This window comes from Neoarius graeffei, chromosome 17 (genome assembly GCF_027579695.1).
Source record: "Neoarius graeffei isolate fNeoGra1 chromosome 17, fNeoGra1.pri, whole genome shotgun sequence".
Classification (NCBI taxonomy): Eukaryota; Metazoa; Chordata; class Actinopteri; order Siluriformes; family Ariidae; genus Neoarius; species Neoarius graeffei.
In genome coordinates, this window is record NC_083585.1 from 41,109,258 (window position 1) to 41,131,442 (window position 22,185).

The 22,185-nt window shown below is 42.3% G+C and overlaps 1 protein-coding gene and 1 long non-coding RNA gene across 4 annotated transcripts in view; one reads left to right on the forward strand and one right to left on the reverse strand.

Annotated features, from left to right (window-relative positions):
* Window positions 1–22,185, reverse strand: part of si:dkey-118k5.3 (NLR family CARD domain-containing protein 3) — a 22,652-nt gene continuing 467 nt past the window's right edge. Inside the window, exons 2-8 of one of the 2 annotated variants that reach the window (XM_060944220.1) lie at window positions 20,206–22,185; window positions 14,881–15,306; window positions 14,661–14,747; window positions 14,498–14,581; window positions 14,267–14,350; window positions 1,718–1,801; window positions 1–1,628 (exon numbers count right to left, since the gene is read on the reverse strand). In XM_060944220.1, the coding sequence (XP_060800203.1) occupies window positions 1,535–1,628; window positions 1,718–1,801; window positions 14,267–14,350; window positions 14,498–14,581; window positions 14,661–14,747; window positions 14,881–15,306; window positions 20,206–22,079 (2,733 nt within the window). In that variant the 5' untranslated portion in view covers window positions 22,080–22,185 and the 3' untranslated portion in view covers window positions 1–1,534. Of the gene's footprint in view, window positions 1,629–1,717; window positions 1,802–14,266; window positions 14,351–14,497; window positions 14,582–14,660; window positions 14,748–14,849; window positions 15,307–20,205 lie in introns of those variants that run through there. The other variant, XM_060944221.1, reaches the window with a different exon arrangement.
* LOC132901670 (uncharacterized) overlaps window positions 21,327–22,185 on the forward strand; it is a 23,049-nt gene continuing 22,190 nt past the window's right edge. Inside the window, exons 1-2 of one of the 2 annotated variants that reach the window (XR_009656879.1) lie at window positions 21,591–21,800; window positions 21,888–22,082. This is a non-coding gene — a long non-coding RNA (uncharacterized LOC132901670). Of the gene's footprint in view, window positions 22,083–22,185 lie in introns of both variants that reach the window. The other variant, XR_009656880.1, reaches the window with a different exon arrangement.

A 22,185-nucleotide genomic window follows, 5' to 3' on the forward strand; every position in this document is an offset into this window, starting at 1 on the left:
TTTTTGCAGCTTCGGTGTTTATAGAGATGCTCAATGGGAAAGAATGATGGCAATACTGAGATTACACACAAATGCACCAGTCCAATCAAAGGCCTGCATACATCAGCGCTGATTTTAATAATAAACTGCTCTTTTACACATACATTTAAGTGCTCATTTTAATAATGTACAAAAAAATAAATAAAACAATTGCATTACAGTTTTACTGTATCATGCAAAATGCGGTCAGTGTAAACATTAAAAAAAAAAGAAAAATCTGAACAGCTTGTTGTAAATATCTTTCTTTTTACAGAAGTTTGAGTGAATGGGCATGGAAAACGAAGCATGTTTCCTAATCAGTCATTCCTTTCTACTGACTTCAGTATTGGCATGACAGTACACACTTTACGGTTTCTTTTCTTCTTTGCATTCAGTATACATACGCAAACACACAGACTCAGAAAATGATCCAAAACCATCCCTGAGCATTTGTCCATTTTTAACAGTAATGTAAAAAACACATAATTGTGAAAGTAGATGTTATCTGTCAGACCAAAGGAGACGTCTTTGCAGGCTGACATTTCAGAATTCAATACCGGAATTTAATTATTGCGATAATGACATCAACGGTCATGCAATTTCAAATTCACAAGAATGTTGGACTGGCGTCCCATCCAGAGTGTATTGGAGCATTCCTGGGATAGGCTCTGGATCCAACATGACCTTGACCAAGATAAAGCAGTTCCTGAAGATGAATAAATGAATGATCCAACTTGGATGAAGAGCTATGAGTACTTAAAGCTTAGGCTCGGGGAAGACTTAGCTATTGTAAAATGCAATAAAAAAACTCTTACTTTTTGCTACGGACACACATTCTCTGTAAGATTGAGTGAATATCCATGGCACAGTAACACTATCAGATACTGAAACTGGTACAGTTCACACTCTTGTACACTGGGCATTCCAAGCAGCATCAGTTGGTGTTTAGTGAAGCTTTGAAATGACTTTAGTGTCTTTTAACATGACATAACAGTTGCCACTAGGTCAAAGCCAGACTGCTGATGAGTGGAAAAGATACTTGGGTTGGACAAATCCATGTTTCACATGGAAGAGCAAGTTTGGCTCAAGAAACAAAAATACATAGAGCTCTTCCTGGTACATCTGATCATCGTTCATAGCACCTACTGAACATCTGTAAGGTACAGTGTATGTCAACTTCATCACTGGCCAAGTTAATCTTTTCATGGCTACAGTTCATCAACAGCGTCAGGATGATAATGCACCATGTTGCAAGCCCTGTGTCATTAATGAATGGTTCCAGGTACATAAAGTGCAGGTTCCAGTCTCATACCAAAGTTTTCATGCAGTTTTGGGATGAAGAAGAAAGCAACACTATCCAAATGTACAGTACCTGTCCAGCACATCCAGCATCTTGTAGAGCTCATGTCCATGCAGAACAATCCTAGTTAAGAGCAAGCTAGAAGTATCCTGAGTCTGAACCATTACTTTTTACTAATAGGATGTCTTTAATCTGTAATTACTTGTTAACTGAGGATCAGTAGCAGACCTTGATGTCAAGGTTGGGTCTGTTCTTTGAAAATTCCTTAAGCTGCCGTACACCTTCCTTGGAAAATTTGTTGTCAAACAACCTAAAAAGATAAAACAGTGTATTATGAAATCTCATTCACTCAGTATAACATATCTGGGCAGCAGTTTGGTTATAATGACTCAGCATTACCAGAGATACTCTAAGGTGTTGTTCTCCATAAGGGCTGCCTTGAGGAGTTCTGCCCCTTTATCGGTCACTAAATTGTCCCGAAGTCTAGAAAGAATACAAACATAAGAATAAAGACAGACACACACACCTCATACAATTAGAATATCTTGAAAAAGTTCAATATTTTCCATCAGTTATTTAAGAAGGTGAAAATTTAATATATTCTAGACTCATTACATGCAAACTAAAAGGTTTCATGCATTTGTCTGGTTTAATTTTGATAATTATGGCCTACAGTGCAAAAAAAAAATCTCAAATTAGAATATTTCATTTTGAGTTTGAGTAAAACAGTAAATACTGTGTATCTCTCAGTCTAGTTCAGTACATGCAACCACAATCATGGGGGAAGACTGCCGACTTGAGAGTTGTCCAGAAGACGATCATCGACACCCTCCACAAAGAGGGTGAGCCACAGGACGTCATTGGTGAAAAGGCTGGCTGGAAAAGGTGCACAAGCAACAGGGATGACTGCAGCCTTCTTGACAATCCTGTCAAAAGTTGATTCAAGAACTTGAGAGCTTCACAAGGAGTGGACTGACGCTGGTGTCAGTGCATCAAGCGCCAACACGCACAGATGTCTTCAGGAAAGGGGCTACAACTGTCGCATTCCTAATATCAAGCCACTCCTGAACCAGAGACAACGTCAAATGCGTCTTACCTGGGCCAAGGAGAGAAAGAACTGGACTGTTGCTCAGTGGTCCAAAGTCCTCTTTTCGGATGAAAGTAAATTTTGTATTTCATTTGGAAATTAAGGTTTTAGAGTCTGGAGGAAGACTGGAGAAGCACAGAATCCAAGGTGTTTGAAGTCCAATGTGAAGTTTCCACAGTCTGTGATGATTTGCTCAATGTCTTTTTATTGATATTTAAAATGGTACAAAATGCAGTGAATCACAAATTGACTAAAACACAGTATAATACACCCCCCCTCGAATGTCCTGCTCCAACAGAGCCCCGTCCCCACTGTACCAGAAATGACACTGATAAATACAAAGATTTAAAAAAAAGCCCCTCATACACACACACACACACACACACACACACACACATATATACACACACACACACACACACACACACACACGGAGTACATCAAATGAAATACACATATTACTAGGGCTGTAACGATATGCGTATCGAAATCGAAATCGCGATACGCAGAGCCACGATCCGTATCGCGATACAAGAAGGCAGAATCGCGGTACACCCTTTCAAACTTCTCCTCAGCCCAAAAACAGAGGCGCTTCCAAACTTCAATTTATGAATACTTTACTTTTTATTTAAATTACATTTTAAACTTACTTAAATTACTTTTTTTTTTATATCTATTAGTAAGTCGTTTTTTCGCCGACCTGCGACAATCTTCTGCGAGTCACGCAACGTCCACACTCACCACTGGTAGAGCATTCATTTCTTTTAAGCGGTCGCCATTCTGGTTGCGACGCGGGGAGCGAATCTGTAAACAAGCAGCTCATTGGCTGGCTAGGTGTGCCACAAGCCAATCACAATCACTTGACCGGAAAGGCATCATGTCTGCTTGGGCGGAAGCCTTCTGCGGCAGTTACATTTTGACATGCGAGCAATGTTTCACCATAAAAATTCCGTAATTTCCATCTGTTTTCCGCGATCACAGAAAATCATTGGCCCTATGAGAGTGAGACAGTGAGAGAGCCACCCCCCCAAAAAAAAATCTTAACGGATTTACACGATTTGGAAAAATGACTTTTTCAGAACCGAAAAAAACAGAGCTTCCGGCTCAACAGTATTATTTTGAGAAATAAAACAATCTTTGGATATACATTTGTTCATTTTTGCATACATATTACTCATTCTCTGCAGTGGTCTGAATTATTTGTTATTAAATAGTTAATGTAAGTAAGTAAATGTTAAGTCAAATTTACTACTTTAAAAAAACATTTAAAAAAAATCGTGGGCGTATCGAATCGTGGGTCAAAAATCGCGATACGAATCGAATCGTGAGTTGGGTGTATCGTTACAGCCCTACATATTACATGTATTCAATAGGATTAAAGAAAGTAAATGAAGAAACAAGTAAATATATAATAATGAGTGGTGGTAAGAAAAAATAGAAATACAATAAGGTAAAATTTAAAAATAAATTGCAAACAAGTAAGCTATAGGTGTTATTGGGTCAGCATTAGAAAGCCACGACAGCAGCGTCAACCCTCTCTGTGCAAGTCAAAAATGGCTACCATATAGCATACAATTTCTGAGCACACCCTCCTGTGGTGTAGCGAATTTTCTCCAATGCCAAATGGTGCATAAGATCTTTAACCCATAGACTACAGGTGGGAGGGAGCGTTTCCTTCCATTTAAACAATATAAGTCGTCTAGCTAAGAGAGTTGAAAAAGCGATCATACTTTTTCGCCTACCGACTAAGATTTATATCCTGTGGAGTTGCTCCAAATATCGCAATAATGGCAGAAGGTTCTATGTGTACTTTTGAAACATCTGAGAAGGTTTTAAATATTAATTGCCAGAAATTATTTAGCTTTGGACAAAACCAAAAGATATGTGAGAGGGTGGCTGTTGTTTGCCTGCATCGGTTGCATAAGGGGTCAATATTAGGCGTAAACTTGGTTAGCTTTACTTTAGACCAGTGCAGAAGATGAAAAACCTTAAACTGAATGATTCTATGTCGTGAACAAATAGAAGAGGAATGTATCCTATCCAGAGCTGTCTTCCAAACTCCATCTGCAATCCGAGCACCTAAATCTTCCTCCCACTGATTCCTTAGCGGAGACAAAGGTTCCAAATTATGCGAGTTTAACCAGGAATATACCACCCCAATTATCCCTTTAGAATATGGCGCGAGTCCCAGAATGGAGTCCAAAAGACAGCTGGGTGGGATTGTTGGAAAACAAGTAAAGGATGCGGACATAAAATTATGGCGCTGCAGGAACCGAAAAAAATGAGAGCGGGGAATGTTAAACTTCAGCATTATCTGGCCAAAGGACATGAAAGTCTCATCTCATCGCTCATTATCTCTAGCCGCTTTATCCTGTTCTACAGGGTCACAGGCAAGCTGGATCCTATCCCAGCTGACTACGGGCGAAAGGCGGGGTACACCCTGGACAAGTCGCCAGGTCATCACAGGGCTGACACATTTGCCCCTTTTCCACCAAAGCGGTTCCAGGGCTGGTTCGGGGCCAGTGCTTAGTTTGGAACCGGGTTTTCTGTTTCCACTGACAAAGAACTGGCTCTGGGGCCAGAAAAACCGGTTCCAGGCTAGCACCAACTCTTTGCTGGGCCAGAGGAAAGAACCGCTTACGTCAGCGGGGGGGCGGAGTTGTTAAGACCAACAACAACAACAAGACCGTGAAAGATCGCCATTTTTAAGCGATGAGAAGCAGCAGCTATACAAACGCGAAGTCATCCATTATTATTATTGTTGTTGCTGCTGCTTCTTCCATGTTGTTTTTGCTTCGATATTCGCGCCAAGGTTTATGCAAATGTAGCGACGTAACTGACGTATAGAGCGACGTAATGATGTACACAACGACGTAACTGACGTATACAGCGACGTAATGACGTGGCTTCCCTTAGCACCACGAGCTACGGAAAAGCAAACTGGTTCTCAGCTGGCTCGCAAGTTGAACGAGTTGTGAACCAGCACCGGCCCCGAACCAGCCCTGGAACTGATTTGGTGGAAAAGGGGTAATAGAGACAAACAACCATTCACACTCTCATTCACACCTACGGTCAATTTAGAGTCACCAGTTAACCTAACCTGCATGTCTTTGGACTGTGGGGGAAACCGGAGCACCCGGAGGAAACCCATGCGGAGAACATGCAAACTCCACACAGAAAGGCCCTCGCCGGCCACGGGGCTCGAACCCGGACCTTCTTGCTGTGAGGTGACAGCGCTAACCACTACACCACCGTGCCGCCCCGGACATGAAAGTATTATCGATAAATAGATCCCTTACTGTGGATATCCCTCCTCTGACCCAGACATCAAAAGCTCCATAATTGATGGTGTGAACATATGATTTCTCACTATGGGAGCATAAATAGAAAAGTAATTAAGTAAGAAGGAGCGTCTAAACCTCGACAAAGGTTCAGATAATGGAAGTTTTGAGCAGAGCAGGGCATACAAGGAAGTGAGGTCGCAAGATAGGTTTTCCAGTGGTAACCATTTCAGAGTTGCATCATGGATTACAGGTTCCTTCCAATACAACAGAATCCTAATGTTAGGAGCCCAATAATAAAATTGAAAATTAGGGAGGGATAGTCCGCCATGTAGGCGATGCCGCTGTAAGATACTCTTGTGTATTCGAGGGTTTTTACCATTCCAAATAAATCCAGATATTAATTTATCTATGGACAAAAAAAAAAAAACCTCATCTCATCTCTAGCCGCTTTATCCTGTTCTACAGGGTCGCAGGCAAGCTGGAGCCTATCCCAGCTGACTACGGGCGAAAGGTGGGGTACACCCTGGACAAGTCACCAGGTCATCACAGGGCTGACACATAGACACAGACAACCATTCACACCTACGGTCAATTTAGAGTCACCAGTTAACCTAACCTGCATGTCTTTGGACTGTGGGGGAAACCGGAGCACCCGGAGGAAACCCACGCGGACACGGGGAGAACATGCAAACACCGCACAGAAAGGCCCTCGCCGGCCACGGGGCTCGAACCCGGACCTTCTTGCTGTGAGGCGACAGCGCTAACCACTACACCACCGTGCCGCCCCGGACAAAAAAAAATGTTTTCATTAAAAAAAAAACAACTGGAATACACTGAAATACATATAAAAATTTTTGCAGTACGTTCATGTTGATTGCATTGATTCTCCCTCCTAGTGATAAATGTAGTAAGCACCAGCATTCCAAATCTTGTTTCAGGCGAAAGAATAATGGGGGGAAGTTAGCCTCAAAAAGATCCTTAAATTCGTGTGTAATCCAAATGCCCAAGTGCTTAAATTAATGTATGCTTACTTTAAGGGGGAATACATTAAATTTAATTAGCTTGGCTGCAGTATTGACTGGCATGATCTCACTCTTTTGTAAATTAACTTTATAGCCTGATATGTTGCTGAAGTCTTCTACTAAACTAAGTGTTTTTGGTAGACTAATTAAGGGGTCAGATAGGTATAATAGCATATCATCAGCGTAAAGGGATGATTTATTCTTTAATCCAATTCTCTGTATTCCCTTAATGTCAGCTTCACCACGCAGTGCAATCACCAATGGTTCAACTGCAATAGCGAATAACGGGGCGACGGGGCAGCCCTGCCTAGTACCACGACAGAGTGAAAAATAGGGGGAGATCGTTGTTTGTTCGGACAGCTGCCAATGGGGAAGAATAAAGCATTTTTATCTAGGAGACAAATCCTGAACCAAAACCGAACTGTTTAAGGGTATAAAAAAAGATAATCCCGCTCCACCCGATCGAATGCCTTCTCAGCATCGAGCGATATTAATATTTCTGGGATATCGGGCGGAGTGGGATCATAGAGGATATTATAAAGGTGTCGTATATTGAAAAAGGAGTGGCGACCTTTAATAAAGCCTGTTTGATCATCCAATATAATTGATGGTAGAACAACTAAGCGGCTAGCCAACATTTTGGAAATAATTTTACTGTCTACATTTAAAAGTGAAATGGGGCGATACGCATTGCATTCTAAAGGTTTTTTCCTTTTTTCAGGATAAGTGAAATAACCGCCTGTCGCATAGTTGGAGGAAGAGAGCCAATAATTAATGATTCCTCAAATACAGAGAGCAAAATAGGGGCAAGTTGATTGGAGAATTTCTTTAAAAAAAAAATTCACTTGGAAACCCATCGGGTCCTGGAGTTAATGGCATTTTTAAGCTCCACTATTGAAAATGTCTCTTCTAAACCAGCAGCAATATCATCATCAATTGTGGGGATATCTAGTTTTACAAAAAATGAATCAAACAGAGTGTCTTTCCTGAGAGATTCTGTAGTATACAATTTTGAGTAAAATTTGTAAAAACATAAATTAATTTCCGAATGACCCGTGTGCTTGGTGCCTGACTCGTCAGTTATCTCAGCTATAGTTCTGTCTGCGGTTTTCTGATGAGGTTGATGAGCAAGGATTTTCCCAGTCTTTTCACCAAATTCATATGTCCTACTTTGTGTTTTATTAATGAGATTCTTGGTGCGTCTGGTTAGTAAGAGATCAAGCTCAGTTTGAAGGACTAATCGTTGTTTGAGTAAGTCGTTAGATGGGGCAAGTGCAAGTGTTGCATCAAGACGAAAAATATCATTTGTTAAGTGCTCGAGTCTTGCGTTCTGTCTTTTTTTGAGCTGTGCACTATATGATATAATTTGTCCCCTCAAATATGCCTTCATTGACTCCCACGCCACCGAGGGAGACATTCCTGGGGTCTGATTTTGTTCAAGAAAGAAGGTTATTTTAGTTGAAATAAATTTAACTAAAATTTTCATCAGAGAGTAGTAAGGAATTCAGGTGCCAAGGGTGGTAATTGGTGTGGGAGGTTGGTATATGTAGGGTCAATAATAAAGGGGCATGATCTGAAATGATTATTGCCTGATATTCACATTTATTTATAAATGGTAGAAGTTTCTTATCCAAAAAAAAAAAAAAAAATCTATACGTGAACATGTCCCATGGACCGGCGAAAAAAAGGAATAAACTTTTAGATGTAGGGTTCCTAAAGCGCCACGCATCAGATATCCCATTCGCATCAAGAAATGACTGGATTGTAATAGCAACTTTGGATTTTTCACAGTCTTGGGCGAACTGTGGTCTAGGACAGGTGATAGAGCACAATTCATACCCCCGCCGAGGATAAGATGGTGTGTATCCATATTTGGGAGCTGGGCAAAAAGTCTTGTAAAAAATAAACTGTTGTCCCAATTGGGTGCATAAACATTAGCGAGGATGACTGGTGTATTGTATAGCCTGCCAACTACAACAATATAGCGACCTGAGGAATCTGTTTCAACCTTGGACATGACAAATGGGATATATTTATTGATGAGAATCGCTACCCCTCTGGATTTGGAATGAAACTTGGAATGGTACGAATGACCTATCCATCCTTCCCCGAGTCAAAAGTGATCAAAAGTACGCAAATGCGTCTCCTGAAGAAAAGCTATCCCTACATTAAGTTTTTCCAGATGAAGTAATACATTTTTACATTTAACAGGATGGTTTAGTGATTTTACATTCCAGCTTACAAAGGTTACATCGCAACCGACTGATGTGCTTGAAAGGTGTAGGTCAGCCATGATCTTGTTTAAGAAAAAACTAGAAAGAACTTGTCGATGGCGATGCCTCCGCCTGGTAGACTACACGCCTTATTAAGGTGTGATTTGGGGATGGACATTTTACCTCACAGTAATCTTGACCTGTGACCTTTTAACCTCAAAATCTAAGCAGTTCATGTTTGTCCCAAAGCGCACAAATGGTGAAAGTTTGGTGAAATTCCTTTCATTAGTCTTTGATATATGGTGTTCACAAAGTTTGGGGATGGACATTCGACCTCACAGTAATCTTGACCTGTGACCTTTTAACCTCAAAATCTAATCAGTTCATGTTTGTCCCCAAATGCACAAATGGTGAAAGTTTGGTGAAATTCCTTCCATTTGCCTTGGAGATATTGCATTCACAAGGTTTTCGGACAGACATTTGACCTCACAGTGACCTTGACCTTAGACCTTTTAACCTCAAAATCTAATCAGTTCATGTTTGTCCCAAAGCGCACAAAGGGTGAAAGTTTGGTGAAATTCCTTTCATTAGCCTTTGAGATATCGTGTTCACAAGGTTTCGGGACGGACGCATGGACAGACGGACAATCCGAAAACATAATGCCTCCTGCACCTTAAGGTGGTGGAGGCATAAAAAAAACCACAAGAGGCATATTGAAATTTAGTGAATGAGGTTCTTCAGTGCTGAAAGGACTTGTCAATAAAAGAATAAAAGAGAAAAAAAAAAAAGGATATTCAAGTAACCCTGATACAATAAGTTTCCAACCCCCCTCATCTATTAGAACAAGGTAACTCCCAAACCCCACGCAAAGGTATCCACACATTTAAGTGCTTGTATGGGGTCCTAATGTACAAGACACTGCTGTATACAGAATATAATTTAAGGCAAACTGAATAGCAAGCTGCTATGCCCAAAAGGCACATTTATACCAACCAGCCAGAGTTGCATGGTTAGTTATATGTAAAAGTCATAAAAACAAAAATGAGAAACAAAGGACAGCCAGCATTAGGTGTTGCTGGCATTCGTCTTATTACATTTTGATTCTTCTCCAAGTAAATGACTGTATAAAAACAAACAGCCTAATAAGTGCTCCCCACACTTATCCTCTCTCTTAATTGAGTAGGTCTCATCTCATCTCATCTCTAGCCGCTTTATCCTGTTCTACAGGGTCGCAGGAAAGCTGGAGCCTATCCCAGCTGACTACGGGCGAAAGGCGGGGTACACCCTGGACAAGTCGCCAGGTCATCACAGGGCTGACACATAGACACAGACAACCATTCACACTCACACCTACGGTCAATTTAGAGTCACCAGTTAACCTAACCTGCATGTCTTTGGACTGTGGGGGAAACCGGAGCACCCGGAGGAAACCCACGCGGACACGGGGAGAACATGCAAACTCCACACAGAAAGGCCCTCGCCGGCCACGGGGCTCGAACCCGGACCTTCTTGCTGTGAGGCGACAGCACTAACCACTACACCACCGTGTAATGGAGTAGGTATTATTCATAAAAATGTATTATAACTAAAATTAAACATTTACACAGCTGTAATTGTAAGCATAGTAAGGGGAGAAAAAACCAATCAGTAGCTGGATGTGTGCTGTCCACATATCTTACTTTTTTACATGAACAATAAAGTAAATAGGGGGCATTAATAACATTTGTAAACAGTGTAACCTACACTGTCTACTCACGACACTGAACAGCATTAACATAACTTTGAATTGAGGTATCTCTTACTTAAAACAATTAGCCTTTTGGTGCGTCCTGCAGGATTCTGGTTCTCACGTAAACCATGGCGTCTTCTGGGCTTTGAAATTGTCTCTCAGTTCCATTGTGCGTGACACGGAGACGTGCAGGGTAAGAAAGGCCATATCGAACACCGTTCCGTCCATGGAGTAGTCGCCTGACTTCACTAAAAGCAGACTAGCTTGTGCAACAGCGGTAGGGAAATCCGGGAATATGGAGACGGTGGTTTCTTTGAAACGAAGAGGACCGGACTCCCGGGCACGACGAAGAACCTCGACACAGTCCTGAAAATAATGTAATTTCGCCATTATTACACGGGGTTTACCATCTGGTCTCCTTGCCTGGGGACCTCTGTGTGATCTGTCGACTAGCGCTACGTTCACACTGCAAGTCTTAATGCTCAATTCCGATTTTTTTGTGAAATCCGATTTTTTTGTGAGGTCGTTCACATTAACAAATATATGCGACTTGTATGTGATCCTCAGTATGAACGAAAAGCGACCTAAAAGTGTTCCGCATGCGCATTGCAGGATACGACGACGTCACACGCAGTGAGCATGGCCAGTGTTTACGGAAGTAAAACCGCCCGGCTGCGGTATGACTCATCCAATCTAGCGTGAATAGCTGTATCCCCCCAAATGGAAATCAGCTCCCTAACCTCTGCGTCCTTCCATTGAGAAGATTCAGAACCTTCACAGCCCGAAGCGTCCCTCGCATTGATGTCATGCGCAGGGGCGCAGATACGTTTTTTGAACTGGGAGGGACAAAAAACTGGGGGGGGACAAAGCTGCCAGCAAACCAACCCCAAACCCCGATATGCCTGTCAAACTTGTTGTTAGTAACCATAGCAACCAAGCTCGAGCTCGCAACCTGTGCAGTCTGCGCAGCTCAACCAACCGAATATCAGTCTTTGTTTTATGTGAGTTGTTGCAACTATGTATGTACTGCTGTGCACCTCAATAAACCGAATGGTAATTAGTCTTTTGATTTTTCCGTGAGGTTTGCCTTATGCAAAGAAAGACAGCATAGACGTTTTTTCCTCCCTATAAGTGGGGGGGACCGAACGAGGTGAATTTAAATCTGGGTGGGACGAGTCCCACCCTCTATCTGCGGCCGTGATTATGCGCCATGTTATTGTAACTTTTTTGAGAGACCCGCCGCCTACTTCAGCGCAGAATAGTGACGTTTGTGGCTTGTTGATGACGTGTAAGTCGGATGAATGCGACCTGGCGGTTCAGACTGAAGTCGCATATGAAAAGAGCGGATAGGAATCGGAATTAGGACCACATATCCAAACGGCCTGGGTCGGATTTGAAAAAATCGGATCTGTGTCGTTCATATTGTCAATAAAAGATCGGATACAGGTCACATATGGGTGAAAAGATCGGATTTGAGTCACTTCAGCCTGCAGTGTGAACGTAGCCTAGGACATCTTTGTCCATGCCTAAAACTTCTTTCAGGAACCTCGGAACATTGGTTGGAGTGCTTGAGCCCGGTGTTTCGGGAACATTTAATATACGGATGTTACAGCATCTCAATCTTCCCTCCATGTCAAGACATTTTTCTTGTAGACTGATTCTCTCATTCTCGAGCTTGCCCACCTTGTTTTGCAGCAAAGTCACGTCGTCTGAGCACGATGATAGCCCACGTTCCATGTCCGATATGGTTGCTTTCATAGTTTCCACATCAGAGTGGATTGTTGTAGTGTTGTTTGCAACCTCTGATTTTACAGCTTGTAGTTCAGATTTTACAATCTCAAGTTCCTCAGCCAGCACAGTTTTCATCTCCGATCTAAGCAGAGTTGCAATGTCGTTTTTTAGAGAAGTGAGGATTTCAACTTTCAAGTTTACTACTGAGCGGCACGGTGGTGTAGTGGTTAGCGCTGTTGCCTCGCAGCAAGAAGGTCCGGGTTCGAGCCCCGTGGCCGGCGAGGGCCTTTCTGTGCAGAGTTTGCATGTTCTCCCTGTGTCCGTGTGGGTTTCCTCCGGGTGCTCCGGTTTCCCCCACAGTCCAAAGACATGCAGGTTAGGTTAACTGGTGACTCTAAATTGACCGTAGGTGTGAATGTGAGTGTGAATGGTTGTCTGTGTCTATGTGTCAGCCCTGTGATGACCTGGCGACTTGTCCAGGGTGTACCCCGCCTTTCGCCCGTAGTCAGCTGGGATAGGCTCCAGCTTGCCTGCGACCCTGTCGAAAAGGATAAAGTGGCTAAAGATAATGAGGTGAGATGAGATGAAGTTTACTACCTCCATATGTACGCCCGGTTGCTGCTGAGGAGAACTGTCGCCACTCCTGCCGGATGTAACGCTCGAGCTCAAGGCTTTGGGCCCAGTAGTGGAAGTTCCTCCGGTAACCTTAAACTTCCGTAAATTGTTGGCCACTGACACAACCGTGTTAAAATAAAACTAATGAAAATTATAAATGACAAAATTTATACTTAAAGCAATGTTTCGTAGCCTTTTTTTGGGTATACAGTGCCTAAAAAAAAAAAAAATGCTATTTTGAACCGGATTTTAGCAGAGCTTGTCGAAAACACAACCTACCACATTAACTGCTCACTCCAGTCTGTGATGATTTGGGGTGCCATGTCATCTGCTGATGTTGGTCCACTGTGTTTTATTAACTCCAAAGCCAACGCAGCCATCTACCAGGAGATTTTAAGAGCACTTCATGCTTCCATCTGCTGACAAGCTTTATGGAGATGCCAATTTCCTTTTCCAGCAAGGCTGAGCACCTGCCCACAATGCCAAAACTACTACAAAATGGTTTGCTGACCATGATATTACTGTGTTTGATTGGCCAGATAACTCACCTGACCTGAACCCCAGAGAGAATCTATGGAGTATTGTCAAGAGGAAGATGAGGAACACCTGACCCAAAAAATACAGACAAGCTGAAGCGATCAAAGCAACCTGGGCTTCAAAAACACCTCAGGCTGATCGCCTGAATGCCACGCTGCATTAATGCAGTAATACGTGGTAAAGGTGAATTAGTACTTAACCAAGTATTGAGTATATAAATGAACATACTTTTCAGAAGTTGGACATTTCTGTATTATAAATCGTTTTTTGATTGATCTTCGGAAATATTCTAATAATTTGAGATACTAGATTTCTGATTTTCATGCCATAAGCCATAATCATCAAAATTAAAGCAAAAAAAAGGCTTGAAATATTTCACTTTATGTGTAATGAATATAGAATCTGTGAAAGTTTACCTTTTTTAATTAGGTTATGAAAAAAGACCCTTTTCACAATATTCTCAGTGTTTGAGATGCACTAGTATATATATAAAATTCTTCTAGTGTGTCAATACATCACCTTTACAAAGTGTAAACTACGCAAAGAACTTTCCAGTATTTGTAAAAAAAACCAAGATTTATAAAATCAGAAAACCTTATTTCAAACAATATCATTTTAAAGATGTCAAAAGCAACCTTAATTAGTTATAGCCTACTAACATAAAAAGGAACTAAACCCAGTGTTTACCCCATGAGTGTGTTTCCAGGATAATCAAAAGTATATTTCTTACCTGATATCTTTCAGAGTACAATTCACCTTCAATAATTCAGCAAGTGCGGCAGCTCCAATGTCACCAATCTTATTAATTGCCATTCTGACCAAAAAATAATGCAATGTCAATATTTTTAAAGGATAACTCATCGCTGTGTATTGCAAGCATTTCATCTGAAGGATGCATGTTAATGTAAATTTAAATGTAAACACACACTGAACCAGTGAAAACCGAAATGTTGTCCTTTACCTGAGGTCATACACTGTGTGGTTCTTTTTAAGTCCCTCTGCTAGGATCCTGACTCCCTCACAGCCCAGACCCGTCGATACCACCCTGACACAGACAGGTACACATTCACTACGAACTGGCCATGTGTTTAGAAATCACAATTTCTTTGTCAACTCTAACTTACCACAGTTTCTCAATTTGACAGTCAGGGCTCTGCAGAGCAAGAGACAACACTTCTGCCCCTTCTGGACCAAGAGGATTTTGTGCAAGCCTTTTGGAAAATAATTAATATTAATAATAATAATGAAAGATTAAAGCAAGTTCAGTAGTTCCTAGTAGCTCAGTAGTTCCTCAACAGATTATGATTGCGTACTTCATCATCATAACATGATCCATGAAGTCACCTGAGGGTAGAGAAGAGGGGAAGCACAGGCAGGAGTCTGCGTAGTCCTTCTGCACTGAGCCCCTGCGCATCCAAACTGAGCACCTGCAGGGCCGGACTCAGCTGCAGCAGGAACGCTAGCTCACTCCAGTCCTTGTTAGTTAAGGTACACTGACCCATACCCTCCTCAGAGAGCAACTTTAGCCAGGCCTGCAGTCGCTTCGGCAGCCCAGGGTCCTGAGCCTCATAAAGGCAGTGGCACACATTCAGCTGCCTCTCGGGACTCAGACTGGGGCTGTGAAGCTGCGAGTGGAGCAACTGCAGCACAAATGGAGGAGGAGCAGCATAAGGCAAGGGCACACACAAGGCCAGATAAGACCTTGGTTCATCACAGAAAAGGCCATTCAAGATAAAGCGAGTCTTGGGGACTAGCAAGCCAGATACAAACCTGTATAAAAAAGTGAAGGAAAAAAAAAAAAAAAAGATTACAAGAGCATTATTATGATAAGAGTCAGCTAAATAATGTTGGACAAAAGCAACAAAAATGGGAAGTTGAAATGTCATAAACACTTTGTTCCGGTTAGAAGGTTCATATGACAGATGATATTTAAATAATATTGGTTGGCTTTTTTTTTCGTGGTACAGTGGATTAAAAAAAAAAAGTGCACACACCCGTTAAAATGATCGGTTTTTCTGATGTAAAAAAAAACGAGACCACGATAAATAATTTCAAACCTTTTCCCACCTTTAATGTAACCTATAACCTGTACAATTCAAATGAAAAACAAACAAATCTGTTAGGGGGAAAACATCTCATCTCATCTCATTATCTGTAGCCGCTTTATCCTGTTCTACAGGGTCGCAGGCAAGCTGGAGCCTATCCCAGCTGACTACGGGCGAAAGGCGGGGTACACCCTGGACAAGTCGCCAGGTCATCACAGGGCTGACACATAGACACAGACAACCATTCACACTCACATTCACACCTACGGTCAATTTAGAGTCACCAGTTAACCTAACCTGCATGTCTTTGGACTGTGGGGGAAACCGGAGCACCCGGAGGAAACCCACGCGGACACGGGGAGAACATGCAAACTCCACACAGAAAGGCCCTCGCCGGCCACAGGGCTCGAACCCGGACCTTCTTGCTGTGAGGCGACAGCGCTAACCACTACACCACCGTGCCGCCGGGGGAAAACATAAAAAAATAAAGAAACATACAATAAGCTGGTTGCATAAGTGTGCATAACCTTAAACTAATACTTTGTTGAAGCACCTTTTGATTTAATTACAGCATTCAGTCTTTTTGGGTCGGAGTCTACCAGCCTGCCACATCTAGACTTGGCAATATTTGCCCACTCTTCTTTGCAAAAGCGCTCCAAATCTGCCAGATTGCGAGGGCATCTCTCGTGCACGGCCCTCTTCAGGTCACCCCACAGATTTTCAATTGGATTTAGGTCTGGGCTCTGGCTGGGCCATTCCAAAACTTTAATTTTCTTCTGGTGAAGCCATTCTTTTGTTGATTTTGATGTATGCTTGGGGTCATTGTCGTGCTGAAAGATGAAATTCCTCTTCATCTTCAGCTTTCTACCAAACACCTGAAGGTTTTGGGGCAAAATTGACTGGCATTTAGAACTGTTATCAACTCCCTCCACCTTGATGAAAGCCCCTGTTCCAGCTGAAGAAAAACAACCCCAAAACATGATGCTGCCACCACCATGCTTCACCGGGGGTATGGTGTTCTTTTGGTGATGCACAGTGTTGTTTTTGTGCCAAACATACCTTTTGGAATTGTGGACAAAAAGTTCAACCTTGGTTTCATCAGACTATAACACATTTTCCCCACATGCTTTTGGGAGAGCTGATGTATTTTTTTGCAAAATTTAGCCGGGCCTGGATGTTTTTCTTTGACCCTACCCTCATAGTCCAGACATATGGAGAATACGGGAGATTGTTGTCATATGTAGTACACAACCAGTACTTGCCAGAAATTCCTGCAGCTCCTTCAGTGTTGCTGTAGGCCTCTCGGCAGCCTCCCTGACCAGTTTTCATCTCGTCTTTTCATCAATTTTGGAGGGACGTCCAGTCCTCGGTAATGTCACTGTTGTCCCATATTTTCTCCACTTCTTGATGACGGTCTTCACTGTGCTCCATGGTATATCTAATGCCGTGGAAATGTTTTTGTACCCTTCTCCTGACTGATACCTTTCAACAATGAGATCCCTTTGATGCTTTGTAAGCTCTCTGTGAACCCTGGCTTTTGCTGGAGGAGCAACTGAGTACATTTCTGAACTTTATTTGGGGTTAATCAGAGTCATTTTAATTGATGGCATGTGTGAACCCAAAAAGACTGGATGCTGTAATTAAATCAAAAAGTGCTTCAACAAAGTATTAGTTTAAGGGTGTGCACACTTATGCAACCAACTTATTGTAAGTTTTTTTTATTTTTTATGTTTCCCCCCCAAAACAAATTTGTTTTTCATTTGAATTGTACAGGTTATAGGTCACATTAAAGGTGGGAAATGTTTTGAAATTATTTATTGTGGTCTCATTTTTTTTACATCAGAAAAACCTATCATTTTAACGGGGTGTGTACACTTTTTATATCCACTGTATATCAGATATATTCCATTCAGCTAGCATGATGTCGCAGGAGTCGAAGACAAGTTCAATACCATGCTAGCTGAACAGAATGCATCTAATATACAACAAAAAAAGCCAGCCAATAATAATATTATTATTATTAATACATGTTCCTTTCAGGCGTTCAACACGTGTTTCAAAATTCTCTCAAAATCTTCCGTATTTAACAAAGTAAACATGGTGGCCATGTTTGTTTACAAAATAGTCGCTCAATAGTGTGGAAGCTTTACATCTCCGACATGTGATGTCATGTTGTCTTGACAACCATGCAATATTGTAAACCATATTCAATGCTCGGCGGCACGGTGGTGTAGTGGTTAGCGCTGTCGCCTCACAGCAAGAAGGTCCTGGGTTCGAGCCCCGGGGCCGGCGAGGGCCTTTCTGTGTGGAGTTTGCATGTTCTCCCCGTGTCCGCGTGGGTTTCCTCCGGGTGCTCCGGTTTCCCCCACAGTCCAAAGACATGCAGGTTAGGTTAACTGGTGACTCTAAATTGACCGTAGGTGTGAATGGGAGTGTGAATGGTTGTCTGTCTATGTGTCAGCCCTGTGATGACCTGGCGACTTGTCCAGGGTGTACCCCGCCTTTCGCCCATAGTCAGCTGGGATAGGCTCCAGCTTGCCTGCGACCCTGTAGAACAGGATAAAGCAGCTAGAGATAATGAGAGAGAGAGAGAGATATTCAATGCTCATGCTCCATTGGATAGACTGACATAATACATGTAGCATAAGCGATATGCTAACAATATTGCATGCTATCAAACCAAATGAATGAAACCCGCTAGAAAGGAATAAAATACATGTTTTTATTCCATCGAAAAAGTGTCTTGTATGTATAATAATCTGATATACAGTATAGTCTTAAAGATGCATAGGTATACAAGGACGTTCTTTCTCTCTTGCACTGACATTTAGGAATTTTAGCCTTGGTAGATTGCATGACAGAGGAAATACTGAAGGGAGGGGATGAATTTGTTTAAATTTTGAGTATCAAAACAGCTAACTCCAACTTGCGCCCAAATCGCTACAACTTTACCTCATTTACTACTGACCAGTTGCTGAACATTCAATACTCAAAGAAAACTTTCGTTTCAAACAACTCTGCTATTACACCCCCATCCTGTCTCACTCGCCTTTGCTCTGCTTCATTCAACAGTGCATCTCCAGTAGCGTCTCCAAATCTTTTTCTGATTTCTACACAAAAAGCGAGATCTGTTTATTCAGAACCTTCTTTTTTAAATTCTGTGCTTGTGCAAGTAATATCTATTAATAATTTCAGGCTGAGCAGACAAAGTGCATTCTTATATATGGCTACCCCAAGGATTTTCTCAATAAAAAAAAAAAAAAACACCCGTGAGGAAATCTATCAGGGGTGGGTTACCCAAAAGCCTCTTAATGCTAAGGGTATCTTAACTAGGAGAGAAAGTGTTCATGGTGATGCTCATGCTACGATGATCTTTGTGCTACGATGCTTTTGGGAAACTCACCCCAGATTGTTAGTCCACAACTGATCTATTAAGTTTGAGAGACCGCAAGTTGACCTAGTGGTTAGTGTGTCCGCCTCTCAATCGCAAGTCCTACTTGCGGTTGGGTCATACCAAAGACCATCATAAAAAAATGGTACCTACTGCCGTCTGGCAAGGCACGCTGCAATACAGATGCGAGTGGGAAGTCAAACTCTCGCGGTTACCAGAGGACTAGGCCCCCACTGTAACCTTAGCTATGTAATAGGTGAGAGGCCGAGGGCTACGGAAACGGAGATTGGCGCCGCCATATGGCATGGGAAAGGACTTTAGAATCTATTTGAACTTGACCAAATAATCTGTATATAAAATTGCAGGATCTCAGGATCTCATGCCAATTATACAATTTAAAGCCCATCAATCGAGCTTCATATTAGTGAGCCTTATGCATAAATTTACAAACACACAGGATGTTTTATAGAATATGAACAATTTTCTGAACTGGACTTTTATGAACACCATATTTCTTGAGTAAATGCTCCTGCAAATGATTTCCAGATATATTTGTTTGTATCCATCTGAATAAATGAGAAGAAGACGACTTTAATGTGTCACAGCTATGAGGCCCATATTCAGATAGTTAATGGGGGTTTGAGAAAGCAATTTAAATTATACTGGAATATCGTTTAATTATTCTCTGAATAAATTATTCACCGACATTCACTGAGCCTGAGGCGAATGATGGTTTTGTTTAAATAGACCGGCGATTATTAGAAACAAATTTTTTAAAAAATCATTGAAATAAATAATTTTTTTTAATATCTTCAAAAGTGGCATGCAAATGTAATGTGTGGACTTGTGTCACTTATCTACACCGAGTCACATAAAATACTTTGTTTTGAAACAGATAAAATAAAATCAATCAATTTCACCTTATCTTTGAATAGTTTTAGACCAAACTTCGTAGCATCTTTAGTGCTTTTAGGAACAGCATTTTGTTTCATAATTTGTAATTCTTCCTTACTTACGGTGATGAAGCGATTAGCTGCCATTTTGCCGAGTGACTTGGGATGATTACTGAGAAATAATCAGAATCTCTCGACCAATCAGTGTGCGCCATGTCCTATAATTGCCTCCGCATTTCTACTAATAAATTGATACAAGTGTAATACACTATGGATGATAGTAATTAAGTAAGCATTAGGACGAAGGAAAAAAAAAACCCAAATGTACGAAACACTACACCTGCAGAAGAGATCCAGGTGCCCAGACTGATGGCGTTCCCCCCAGTGGAGTGCTTTCTTAATACGTCTTCGCAAAAGATGCTGTGGTCGATGTAATTTACTAATAACAGACATTAGTTGTGTGCGCATTGCTGGAGCAAGCAGTCTCACGTTTGGCTTAAGTCCTGTGAAGGGATCTGAACCTGACAATGACTCCAGAACATAAAAAAGTGCAGCTAGGAACTCTTGCACACTGGTATGAATAAACTGAAAGTTCTTCTCATAGGTTAGAGAAGATCTGTCCTCTTTAAGGATCTCCACCAAAAAGGCACGCAAGAGCTCGTTGCAGTCTAGAGAGAAAGAGGCCAGGTCTGAGGAGTCGAAAACAAATCGCCTCTCCAGCAGGCCTTTGAAGGCCAGGGCTCCCAAACATCGAAGCTTTGCTTTTGTCTCCTTGAGGACATGAGGAGCATCCTGGAGCCTGTTGAGATGCATGCCCTCCACACACCCACCTACATGGAAGAGCAGTATGGTTTTCAAAAAGCAGCAGTAGATCTCAGTGATTGTGGCTGGCCTGGACCCAAGGACATGACTCTTCTTTATCACTGTATTAGGTTCAGATGAGGCATCACACTGATCTTCTCTTACTGCTTCATTTGCACTTGTTTGTGAGCCACCACCCTGTGGTATGGTGTCAGAAAAGAGGCAGGAAGTGCCATTGTGCAAGGCAGTAGACACAATCCAGCAGAAGGCAGGGATGTGACACATAAGCTGAAGGGGTTTGTGTGAAGACACAAATCCCCACATGGTAGCAGCGATCTGGCTGGAGCTACAGCTTCGCTCAAAGTACTGCCGTTGTTGAGCTGGGGAGAACCCCAACACACTGTAGAACTGGTTGACCAGCAGCTGTGGGACTTTTGTTACAGCATGAGGACGGGACGTGAGGAGAAGAGCGATATCTGGCAACAGGATCCTTTTTATTAGATTCACTACCATGGCTCCTACTGATAGCTCCCGCTCAGGGTCTGAACATTTAGGGGTGTGTCCAAAGTCCAAGGGGAAACAGAACTCATCAAGCCCATCCAGAATAAGCAGAAGCTGGCCTTGCTTTGAGGTCATTAATTCTGGCAGAATTGGCTTCAGATGACTGTAATGATCAGAGAGCAAAACCTGGAGGCTCTGGGGTTCAGTAATTAGGCCAAGTTCACGAAAAGCCAGGGGTAAGATAATTTTTTGTGTGTCTGCATCTGCAGCCCATTCCTGGACTAACCATTTGATCACTGTGGTTTTGCCACTACCTGCGACCCCAGACAGCAAGGCTACACCACCCCGTGAGTTAGCGAGCAAGCTCTGATAGATGTCGTTATAAGAACAAGTCTCTCCTTGCCCTCTTGCCTCGGCCCTCCCTGCCCTAAAGGCATCCCCGACAACTGATGTCTCATGCTGGAAATGAACTGGCACTTGGCGTCCTGTCTGCTTAGAAAACGTAATGTCCGTGAACCAGTCTACCTTGGAAAGTCCACATGTTGATCCGAGATAATTTCCTGGTGTGTGTTGCCTGGCCAAGATATCCTTGTGTCTTTGGAGATGGTCACTCACAGGATCTTTTACACTCAGGTTTGTGGTTCGAATGAAGTTAGAAGCTTCGAATTTGGACAACAGGATCAGAAATGCTTGACACGGTTCCTCTCCTCGTCCCTGCAGGACATCCAGCAGCGTCCTCATACAGTCTCGTTCACCTAAAAGTCCACCACCTTTTATAAAACTGAGGTCCTCTTCGGTCACAGCCCCCATTTCGAAGAGGCGCTCCAGGAGAGGGTTCAAGCGTTTGCTCCAGTTCTCCACCAGCTCCACACGGCGTCTTTGGATCTCCAGACTGCATGATGCAACAGCCATCAGGTTTGTTCTGACAGAGATTGGCTGGAAACTCTTCACCAGTTACTGATGAAAGATGGAAAAACTCCTGTTCTTCTCATAAAGGTGGTTACTTTTTGGTAAAGAC